At 47.7% G+C, this 10,958-nt stretch overlaps 6 protein-coding genes across 6 annotated transcripts; 4 read left to right on the forward strand and 2 right to left on the reverse strand.

Annotated features, from left to right (window-relative positions):
• Positions 1 to 6: 6 nt before the first annotated feature.
• C8Q69DRAFT_471627 (protein SUA5) lies at positions 7 to 1,945 on the reverse strand. Its single transcript, XM_028630925.1, has 2 exons — positions 1,737 to 1,945; positions 7 to 1,666 (listed from the first exon to the last, which is right to left on the reverse strand). The coding sequence occupies exon 2, from the start codon at positions 1,556 to 1,558 to the stop codon at positions 248 to 250; it is 1,311 nt and encodes a 436-aa protein (XP_028484463.1). The 5' UTR covers positions 1,559 to 1,666; positions 1,737 to 1,945; the 3' UTR covers positions 7 to 247.
• A 1,224-nt stretch (positions 1,946 to 3,169) lies between these two features.
• C8Q69DRAFT_305635 (adenosine deaminase) lies at positions 3,170 to 4,506 on the forward strand. The gene has a single exon (XM_028627194.1). It carries the CDS (start codon positions 3,277 to 3,279, stop codon positions 4,339 to 4,341), a length of 1,065 nt encoding a protein of 354 aa, XP_028484464.1. The 5' UTR covers positions 3,170 to 3,276; the 3' UTR covers positions 4,342 to 4,506.
• Positions 4,507 to 4,671: 165 nt separating this feature from the next.
• On the reverse strand, positions 4,672 to 5,472 carry C8Q69DRAFT_404162 (hypothetical protein; the record flags this gene model as incomplete). The annotated part of the gene is made up of 1 exon (XM_028628028.1): positions 4,672 to 5,472. The coding sequence occupies one exon, from the start codon at positions 5,470 to 5,472 to the stop codon at positions 4,672 to 4,674; it is 801 nt and encodes a 266-aa protein (XP_028484465.1).
• A 642-nt stretch (positions 5,473 to 6,114) lies between these two features.
• Positions 6,115 to 8,246, forward strand: C8Q69DRAFT_471631 (general substrate transporter). Its single transcript, XM_028630926.1, has 5 exons — positions 6,115 to 6,300; positions 6,351 to 6,493; positions 6,552 to 7,363; positions 7,421 to 7,776; positions 7,837 to 8,246. The coding sequence occupies exons 1-5, from the start codon at positions 6,253 to 6,255 to the stop codon at positions 7,954 to 7,956; spliced, it is 1,479 nt and encodes a 492-aa protein (XP_028484466.1). The 5' UTR covers positions 6,115 to 6,252; the 3' UTR covers positions 7,957 to 8,246.
• Positions 8,247 to 8,400: 154 nt separating this feature from the next.
• Positions 8,401 to 9,359, forward strand: C8Q69DRAFT_471633 (GTP cyclohydrolase 1 type 2/Nif3). Its single transcript, XM_028630927.1, has one exon. The coding sequence runs from the start codon at positions 8,513 to 8,515 to the stop codon at positions 8,960 to 8,962; it is 450 nt and encodes a 149-aa protein (XP_028484467.1). The 5' UTR covers positions 8,401 to 8,512; the 3' UTR covers positions 8,963 to 9,359.
• A 124-nt stretch (positions 9,360 to 9,483) lies between these two features.
• On the forward strand, positions 9,484 to 10,861 carry C8Q69DRAFT_471637 (putative NADH-ubiquinone dehydrogenase 24 kDa subunit). Its single transcript, XM_028630928.1, has 3 exons — positions 9,484 to 9,666; positions 9,786 to 10,076; positions 10,169 to 10,861. Exons 1-3 carry the CDS (start codon positions 9,544 to 9,546, stop codon positions 10,547 to 10,549), a joined length of 795 nt encoding a protein of 264 aa, XP_028484468.1. The 5' UTR covers positions 9,484 to 9,543; the 3' UTR covers positions 10,550 to 10,861.
• The last annotated feature ends 97 nt before the right edge of the window (positions 10,862 to 10,958 follow it).

The raw sequence follows: 10,958 nt of genomic DNA on the forward strand, positions 1-10,958 counted from the left end.
CAATCATACCTATGTAGCGAATAATGCCAAAAGTAAAAAAAAAAAAAAAAAACGAGAGCTCTAGAGCAATGCGAACAAGAAATGGGCATCCCGAGAAATAGGAAGGAAGAAAGAAGAACCATAAAGACAAAATAAACCGAATGGGAAAAAAAAAGGGCACAAAGAAAGAAAAGAAATCTAAATGCGTCTCATGACTTTGATATCGCAGCTAAAAAAAGGAACATCCATTCTTCCTTTTTTCTAAACTCTAAGCCTTGACTTCCGCCTCTGCTGCCTTTCTGAGCCGGTTCATGACGGCCGCAGAGAGATCTCCTTCGTCATCTGCAATTCCTTCGACGTAGATGATCTCGACGCCTATGCTGTCTAGCGTACGAAGAGCGGAGAAGAGACCTCGCGCGATGGCCTCGACGTCTGATCCGAGCGGGTAGTCGTAGACTTCCTTCAAGATAGTCTTGGGGGAACTACCGCAGGGGGATTCTATGGGCATCTTGAATAAGTCCAGCGTTGCCTTCGTTTCTGGTTCTTCCCTGGTCTGTTCGGAAGATTCGTGTCCTGCGTTGAGCCCTAGGTATTTGCCCCAGTTTCTGGTCCGAACGATTCCGATGTTGTGTGCGCAAACTGCGCTGTTCTCCAGATCCTTGCGGATGTGATTTGCGACAGATGCTGGGTCTGATTCCGGTTCGAAGAGGACAACCTTTGCTCGAGGGGAATAGTGTCTGTATTTCATCCCGGGAGCACGCGGTACTTCCTTCACATCTAGAGAACTATCACGGTATCCGATGACGACGTTCTCCCAGCCCTGACATTGTCGTAGCTCCTCGAGCCCAATGCCACCCGGTCGAAGGATAGCTGGAGGATTTGAAAGACCATCGACGACCGTGCTCTCTACTCCTACACCACAAGGACCTCCGTCTAGAATCAAATCTATGCGTCCATGCAGATCGTGATACACGTGTTGCGCGGTTGTTGGAGATGGTTTCGTCGAGGCATTTGCAGAGGGAGCTGCCAGTGGTCGATCGGTGACATGAATAAGGAGACGGGCGAAAGGTGAGGCTGGCATCCGCACGCCAAATGTGGAAAGATTCGAGGTGACTTCCTTTGCTAGGACTGAGTGCGGCGGATTCGGAAGGATAATCGTCAAGGGCCCAGGCCAGAACTTAGCTATTACAGACCTATAGATGGGTGGAATCATATCCTGCTCCGAAGCGGCCGTAAGAGAGTATTTCTCGTCTGCGGGGTTCAGAATGCGTTGTAACATGTCCATCGAGTCCACATGGACAATCAACGGATTATCAGAGGGCCTCTGTTTGGCTTTATATATGCCCTGAACAGCATCACTCCGTGTCGCATCTGCTCCAAGACCGTATACTGTCTCCGTTGGGAATGCAACTGGTATGTCTGTTGTACGAAGCGCCTCCGCTGCTTTAGCGACTGCGGCGGCTTCGGGGGTTCCTCGACTGCGTTCATCCGCCCACCATTGTGCCAGGGTCTTGGTTCCAGGCCCCTCTGCGTTCAGTGCGTGAACAGGGAGTATTTGCGTCGTCCTTTTGGTGGACATGGTCGCGAAGTAGTGCTGGAAACTGCACCGAGGACGTGCTGCTATTGAGCGCGCCCGAGATAAGACTAGAATCACCGTGACAGGTGAGGCCAGAGGCCCACAGGCAATCTTAATTGGATATTAGTGGATGCTTCTTTTCTTCTCCAAATAGCTTGGCACTTTTTTTTTCGAATCTTACTTTCTGATTCAGCGATGTCAGGATTTCAACAGTGGGGTTGGAGTGAGGGGGTTCGTAGAGCAATTCTCGTGATAAAGACTTCCGGAATTAGCTGGTCATTAAATACGGTGCAAGAGCAAGCGGAAGGAACCGTCTCTCTCTGTCTGCTGTATATCAGAAATCGAAAGCGGTGGAAATGAACTGGCGAAAGGGTTCGGTTTGCGTTTTTCTAGAATTATTATGAGTCGGAATTTCGGCCTGGACGATGACGTCGGAAGCCGAAATTAACCTAGTCTATATCGCATTGCGGCCTTAGGCTGCTGCGCGCCCCCTCCATAGAAAATAATCAAATGAACCATTGATATTATTCTTGACAGGGGCTAATTATTTAGTAGATTGTTTTTCTAGCTTATGTTGTGATATGTATGCCATGATTTATTTTCTCTATGAGGTGAGGATTTCATGACGGGGTGTCATTAACCCAGAGAGGACCCCGATATGCTTAGAACTGGAACTCATGACTATGAAGGATATTCCTCCAAATATTGCTCCAACAAATGTAAAATTTCTCTCTGGTGTTCATATGGCACGTGTTTGTTCTTAGATGGTATCAGCAGAGTGCCACCTGGGGATATGGCGTCGTTGTCTATGTCTATTAGCGTATAGTCTGCATTGTCCTACCGTCATGTGCAAGTATAGATATGCTGTCTATATGGATACTCCCGAGGTTACTGGTAATACAAAAACTTTTTTCAATATCTTTATTCACTTGTCATCTCACTCAAGGCGGATCAAGGGGTAGTACAAGTACTACATCGGTCATATATCTGCGATATTCTCCACGATCTTTGTCTTAATGGCTGGGATCTATTGTGCGATGTAATTCTACATATTACCATATGAACTTACATCTTCTATTGCACTTTACAGTGGCAATCGCAGTGGATAGATGGTCCTTTTAAATATTATGGTTTTCTGCACAAGCGACAAGGTTAGGTTATCAAATAGCTAGGTTTGGAGATGAGATAATCAGTACAACACTAACTTAGTTAACTATCTAGACTTCTTATCTCAGTTCGTTTTGAACCTTGAACAAATCTAGCATTATCTTTGTGTCACAAAACGCGAGATATTTTCCAAGATTTCAATATCCATCATTATCAATCTCACTGGTAACTGCTTTTGCCTGTCTGGACTCGGGAGATAGCTTCCATCGGTCGCCTCCGACGGACTGGGCCGTTAGAAGCGCTTATAGACTTGGGCAACTCAGTCCGTCGAAATTTCTCTTCCGCTCAGACCCACTGCGGTGGCTATCAAGAGGGCCAGAGCGGAGGGTCTCTAGATAACCTCATAAGACATGGAATCGCCATATCTGTTACGAGTGTGCTTTGGATAAAGAAGCAAGAAGCAATTTCCTTTGTCGCCGTACCTTCTTTTGCTGTATACTTAACTTTCTCATTCCTGCATCGCTGTGGCTCTGTACATACTTATTTGTTGCTTTCTCTTTGGTTTCTTTTGACGTTGTCGAGAGTCCAGACAGCGACGACTTCCACCAGCCGCAATGTGTCGCAGCCCTCTTCATGACTTCCTCGCAGGCTTGCCAAAATGCGAACATCATGTGCACCTGGAAGGCTGTCTGACCCCCAGCCTCATTTTCGAACTGGCAGATAGGAATTCCATCAAGCTGCCAGACCCCAAAGATAACCCAGCATACTCATCTCCCGAAGCGTTGAAAGAGCGTTACGGTCACTTTTCGAATCTAGATGATTTTCTTGGCTTCTATTTCACCGGAATGTCCGTTTTGATCAGTGAATCAGATTTTGAAGCACTGGCCTGGGAGTACTTCAAGCAAGCGAATGCGGACGGCGTGCACCATGCGGAGGTCTTCTTCGATCCTCAGGTCCATGTTAACCGTGGCATTGCGTACGAAACGGTGGTGGACGGCTTCAGCGCTGCGTGCAAGCGCGCAGAACGGGAGTTTGAAATGACGACAAAGCTCATTCTCTGTTTCGTCAAGCACCTCCCTCTCGATGACGCTCATCGGGTGTACAACCGAGCACTGGAAAATGGCCATTTTGAAGCAGGGATTGTGCACGGGATCGGTTGCTCCTCGTCAGAAGTTGGGCCCCCGAAGGACATGTTTCGCGAGATTTACGCGTCTGCGAAGTCGAAGGGCATCAAGTTGACTGCACACGCTGGTGAAGAAGGAGACCCATCATACATCAGTGCAGCCCTTGAGATTGGATCACAGCGCATTGACCACGGCAGAAGGCTGATTGAAGACAAGCAGCTGCTAGAATATGTGGCCAAGGAAGGAATTCTGTTGACGCTCTGTCCAGTGTCTAATGTCCGTCTACGTGGCGTTGAGAAGATAGAGCAAGTTCCCGTCAGGCAATTCCTCGATGCAGGCGTTCGGTTCTCGATAAACAGCGATGATCCAGCCTACTTTGGCGGGTTTATCTTGTCGAACTATTGTGCGGTCGAGGACGCCTTTAGGCTATCTATTCAGGAGTGGAGAACCATTGCGGAAAATAGCGTTAGAGGCAGCTGGATCCATGAAGAAAGGAAGCTGGAACTTCTGCAGCGGATCGATGACCATGTTCGAAAATATACCGCTCTCGCATGAAGTTTCTTTATCACCTTCCGAACTGTTTCTGTTCTTCCACCTTGTGCAGTTTCAATCCCCGTTGTCTAATTCAACATGATATACGGGGGAAAAAAGTGGACAAACTTCCAGATACGATATCTCGATGGTCAAGTTAGCGCAAAGATACCACCTATGTATTTAACCACATACTATATATTCCGTGAAAACAACAGACCATAGACGCGTCTGATGATCAACAAGTGTATGCAAAGACACGCCTAGAAGCCATTCGACATTTCTGAGTAGGCAAATAGGAACATGGCTACTTCTCAAATAACCTCTTGCAGAGATAGTAATCTCAAAAGATGCTCATTTCGTATGAGAGCCAGCGTCGACAGGCAAGGTCGTCGCGGTCACGTATGAAGAAGCATCTGAGCACAACCAAAGGGACGCCTGAGCAACCTCGTGCGGAGCTGCCCAGCGGCCCAGCATGCTCATCTGGCGTGCGTACTCCGTATGGTCAGTCCCCATGGTGATCATTGCCTTGGCTGACATTTCTGTCAAAATAGCTCCAGGCGCAACTGTATTCACCCGAATATTGGCATCGCCATTCTCGCTAGCCGCCTGTTTGGTCAAGCCAACAATGCCATGTTTGGCGATAGTATAGGCCACCATATTGGGATGCGCATGATAGGCCACAACTGAAGAGATATTCACAATGGAGCCCCCAGTTCCTTGTTTGCGCATTTGAGCAATTTCGTATTTATTGCATAGCGCTGTTCCCTTCAGGTTGATTGAAATCAGTTTATCAAAATAAGCCTCATCAAAGTCCGTCAGGGGTGCTCCGTCAGGAGTCAAGGCCGCATTGTTGACAGCACAATCAAGTCTTCCGAATTTGGCAACCGTTTGTTGAATGAGGTTCTGTACATTTTCTGAGTCCGAGATGTCAACTTTGACTGCATAGGCCTGTCCGCCGGCTTTTTCAATCTCTTTCGCAACGTCTTGAGCACCCTGCTCATTGATGTCTGCTAGTACGACACTGGCGCCTGACGCAGCGAACAGAAGAGCGGTCGCTTTCCCCATGCCCTCAGCTGCACCAGTCACGATTGCAATTTTGTGCTCGAGAACAGGGAAAACTTTCGCCTTGGGAGCATTCAGCTCCTTCAGCATAGTATTGTAATCTCCTCTTTCAGTGGGTGCCATTGTTCTGGATAATGTATTCTGTAATCGACTTGAATAGAAGTGTCGTTTGGTTTGGAACGCAGTAGATAGAACGGAATTTGAGAGAAAGGTTATATTTGAACTGGTAAATCCATTCTGCATAATGGTACTATTATATCTGATTTTCGCATACCCGCAAACGCCATTGATAATTTTGCGGCACGACGTGGCACTTACTTACTTCTGCAGGTTAAACTGTTCAGAGAAGCGATTGTCGCCCAGAGTAGCAGTAGAAACATGAAGATACGGAGTATGATAACGCCGTTGACAATTCCACCCATGGAGGGGGGCATGGACTCATGTTTTCAGCACGACCTCCAACTCATTTATTCAAGCGGCATGGGTTACACAATTGAGTGGCAGGACTGGCTACTTTTGGCACTTCTATCGCTGTGCGCCAGGACTCCAATGCAATATGAATCAGCTACGTCGCAATGCCTGTTATATGGTAGCGTTCGCTAGTACATGATTCGCGATCCAAACCAACATGCAGGGTTCAGTCAACCGGCGCAATGAGCTGGCAAGCAGGGATGCAAAATCCAATCATTGAAATAGCCATAAGAGAAGCAAGAGTTGAGGAACTGCGGATGTCGCCCTAGGCTGCTTGATATCTCTTTGCCCCCCCTCGTAGAGTCCAACTTGGAACCTTTGAACTGTTCCAGGCTGTATTCTTCCATCGTTTCCTTTTATTTGCAGTTCACCATTTTACCGGTAATGACATAAACGACCATGGAGCAGCCAAAAACGAACCCACATACAAGTTGGGTTAATATTCTGGTAAGTTTTATCTTTGGCGTCACTTGGAATCACAATACTGACATTTCTAGACTGTCATCGCCGCCGGCCTGGGTAGTTTCAATTTCGGATATGCTAATAACGTGATTTCTGGATCCTTCGGTGAACCAACATTCATAGAGAAGTTCCTTTCTGGGCCTGATGCTTCTGCTAGAACCGATGGAATCATTGGAGGGTCGGTATTTCCAGAACTTAGGCTGCATTAGGATTGCTAATGCTGCTCGCCCTTCCAGTTTCCTCGGTGGTGCCATCATTGGTTCTATCCTGCAATCGCTCATTTCCAGCGCTTGGGGTCGTCGCGCAGCAACAGGTGTAGCGGCCATCCTTTTCATCCTGGGAAATGCTCTGGATGCTGGCGCCGTTCACATTGCCATGTTCATTGTAGGGAGAGTAATTGCTGGTGTCGCTGGGGGGATGACAATCAGTAATTGCCCTGTTTATATGAGCGAAATATCCCCGCCACATACGCGTGGTCTTCTGGTAGGGCTGCAAGGTGTGTGCATCGTGTGGGCATATATTATCGGTTCCGCTCTAGCCCTTGGCTTCAGCTTTGTGACCTATGAGTATCAATGGCGGCTTAACTATATCGTCCACATATTCTTTGCCGTTCTGCTGCTCGTCTCCATATTCTTTCTCCCCGAGTCACCTAGGTGGCTCGCAGAGAAAGGAAGATTTGACGAAGCTTCCGCAATTCTCCAGCGTCTTCACAGAACGGAGTCTGACCCTACCGGCAAGGTTGCCAATGCAGAGATGGTCCAGATTAAGGCGCAGGTTGAATTGGAGCAGCACCTACCCCGTGGTTATCTTTACATCCTCAGGACCCCTTCCCTGCGCAAACGGTTTATCTGCACCGCTCTGGTTTGGACAATGGGACAGAGTACTGGAATGAACGCTATAGCTACTTTAACACCAACTTTGTTTGCCTCTCTGGGATTCGATACCACCCTGCAACTTGGTCTCTCCGTCGTATGGACTGTATGCTTGCAGATCGGCTGTATTATCAACGTTTCCTTATTGGATAGAGTTGGTCGAAAACGTCTCCTTGGTACGTATCGCTTGCTTTACCTGAATAAAGTCGATCGCTGACCAAGAGTGACGACAGTGATTGGAGGGTTTGGGTCAGTTATTATTCTCTCCATCGAAGCTGCCCTTGAAAAATACTATCTAGCCACCAACTATAAACCGGGAATCAATGCGTGTGTGGCTATGTACTTTCTCGTCGCTGTTTGGTTCACCGCTACAATCGAATGCACCGGCTACGTATATGGCTCAGAAATATGGCCTACACATCTGCGCAGCTACGGGGCGAGTATAACATACGTCGCCTTCTTCATCAATGCCTTAGCATACAGTACGCCGGCTAGCACCGCTTTTGCTAATATTGGATGGGAATATTACATGGTCTTCGTGGCGGTTACCGTCCCTTGCATTATTGCAATTATAATCCTATTTCCAGAGGTATGATTTATATATCACAGTAGCACCGCATAATTCCCTACTAACAGCCATCAACCACAGACCAAGGGACTTACACTCGAAGAGATTGCGGGAAAGTTTAACGATACTGTTCCAATCACGTTCGAGGACGCCATTACTGCAGATGTCGCTGAGGTTCCAAAACATGACTATATTCAATAATTTATCGAACAGCATGGGCGAGTCGTCTTGCATTGAATAGCACATGACAATGCTCTAAAATCGTGACTACATATGGCAATGCTCCGTAAGATCAGAGAGATACTGACTACCTATTAATTTCGGGCAACGCAATGTTGCTAGAGTCTATATATAACCTGACTTAGTATTTGATGTAATTACTATGAAATCTAGAACATGCTAATTTGTTCTCCTTTTATTGGTCCATTGGACTATGTTTTAATTGAGCATTATCTGCTGGTCCCTGCATGTTAACATCAACTCAATTCCATGGTCTTTTTCGGAAATCTCATATATAGTAGTGCAGAAACCACTACATTCAAGAGCGTATCATTATTTATTGAAGTCGAGATTGATGGTGTCCGCCTAATCTTCATTTCCTGAGGGCTGTACTAGAATTTTGTAGAGATGTATCTATGTTTTTTTCTGCACAAATGATGCGCATAAATGTGATGACTAATCAAAAACATCAATGCCGACATAAATAACTAACAAGCTAACAAGTTTCACGACCCAACCGACCAAGCATCTAAATACCATGACCCAGATTCCCAGAGTTCTCAGCCTCTGTCGCAGACAGGTTGTCATACCATCCAAACAGCTCATCTCTCTACAGGCCCGACACAACTACATTTACAGATCCATGATGACCACGCCGTCCGCGGACCGCTACAAGCTCATCTTCTTCGTACCCCACCCCTCCCTCGAAGCCTGCAAAGAGGCCGTCTTCGCTACTGGTGCCGGTACATTTCCAGGAGGGAAATATAGCAAAGCGTGTTTCCAATCTCCCGGGATTGGGCAGTTTCTTCCTGGCGAGGGCGCGAATCCGAACATAGGCGCGGTGGGCACTGTTGAGAGTGTCGAGGAGATGAAGGTGGAGATACTTTGCGTTGGGAGAAAGACGATGCTTGATGCTGTCCAGGCTTTGTTGAAGGCACATCCGTACGAGGAGCCTGCTTATGAGGTCTATAAACTTGAGAACGTCTGAGGTCATGGATGGCCTGGGGGTTTCGGTCCGTATCGACTGAATAGGGGCCTTTTTTTTTTCATGGGAGGGATCTGAATCCCATCTGCATTATTCGACACGAGCGTATTACAGCAGGATTTGAGTGATATGGGATCCCAACGTATCATAATGACGGGATGATGAACGCTGGTGGAAGGGGACTATCTATACACGGAGCTCTTTCGATCAGGGGGGGATGTAGTTGCAACAACAATCCTTTTGGCTTCATCGTATAATGTAATGAGACATACGAGATATTGATACTTGATTCGTTTTCGTACCATATAATCATAGTTTAGCCATGTAAGTGTAATGTCAGATACGTCTTTCAGATAGATCAGGATCAGAGGAGACTCAGGAGAGGAACTCTCATAATTATCGACCTGCTTACGTGCAGGCGATCCTGTTGGCTGACGTGAGCGGCAAATCCGCAGGCGCTGATTGGCTGCGCGAGCTACGGCAAAATGCCTCCATCGACCCCAACTCGGCATCGACATCGCCAACATCGCGAGAGTCGAGACAGTGTGCCCGTCCAGTGCTCTCGCGCCTTCACATCGCCAGTGATGGCTTCAAAATTGATCCCCTCCTTCCCGCGGGTCGGCCGCCAACTCATCCCCCAGATTTCCAAGCGACAATGCCGCCCCTTCTCGGTTGGATCGCAGCTGCGGAGCGAGTCTCTGTTCGTGGTACGTTTCCAGACCACCGTTCAATTGTCGCCGACAATGGGCCATAAGTGGTCCGCAGGCGACATGATTCTGTCTCAATTGGATGTATCACTCGAATACTAATGATTCACGTCTTCCAGCACCGCAATAGCCCGCAGAACAACCCCTCGATCCCTTTCAAGTTCAACGCTCAGAACCTCGCCCTCATCGATGAGATTCTCAAGCGCTACCCCCCGCAGTACAAGAAGGCGGCTGTCATGCCCATTCTTGACCTTGGCCAGCGTCAGCACGGCTACACCAGCATCAGTGTCATGAACGAAGTGGCGCGGATTCTGGAGATGCCACCCATGCGTGTGTACGAGGTTGCGACTTTCTACACCATGTACAACCGGGAGCCGGTTGGCAAGTTCTTCGTTCAGGTTTGCACAACGGTACGTGAATCAAATAGTCTCATTAACAGGATCGGCCCTTTCCGCCGAATTACCTCTTGAGCGACCTTTGGCTGATTTGCAACTCTTGATAGACTCCCTGCCAGCTTGGTGGCTGCGGCAGTGACAAGATCGTCAAGGCCATCACTGAACACCTCGGAATCACTCCTGGTCACACCACTGAGGACGGCCTCTTCACCTTTATCGAGGTTGAGTGCCTTGGAGCCTGTGTCAATGCTCCCATGGTCCAGATCAACGACGATTACTATGAGGATCTCACGCCCGAGTCCACCAAGTCTCTCCTGACTGCTCTGAAGGAGTCTGCACTTGCTGCTGACAGTGGAAAGGTGGTCAAGGTTCCTGCTCCCGGTCCTCTGAGCGGAAGACAGTCCTGCGAGAACAGCGCCGGTCTGACCAACCTGCAGACCGTGGAGTGGAACCCGGAGACGATGATGCGGAAGGACGGAGAAATCTAAGCGTTTTTGATTTTTCTTATATCTCATCTGGTGTATCGGAAGTTTTCGTGTCTCTGGAATTTTATATGACCGGTAGCGGAGACAGGAAGACATTGCCGAATGTTTATGTACAGTACATCTATGCTGCATGTTCTCTTCGTCGGATAGATGGGACATGGCCGAGAACGGCATAGTGGAGGTCGTTATTATGGAAACCATAAATTCAATACCAACTTTAAGACTTTTAGCTCTCATTCTACTGTTGTTTAGCCGGTAGTCTCTCTTAACTAGAGTATGGACAATATAGTTAATATACAGGCTTATGAAATCATGTCCAGACACCCGCCCTTGCTATCTAGTTTAGAGAAGGTTAGATAGTAGTAATATGGTATTCTGGTGCCCATCAGATGGGAACTTGAATTTCGGTTTA

Source organism: Paecilomyces variotii, assembly GCF_004022145.1.
Source record: "Paecilomyces variotii strain CBS 101075 chromosome Unknown C8Q69scaffold_7, whole genome shotgun sequence".
NCBI lineage: Eukaryota > Fungi > Ascomycota > Eurotiomycetes > Eurotiales > Thermoascaceae > Paecilomyces > Paecilomyces variotii.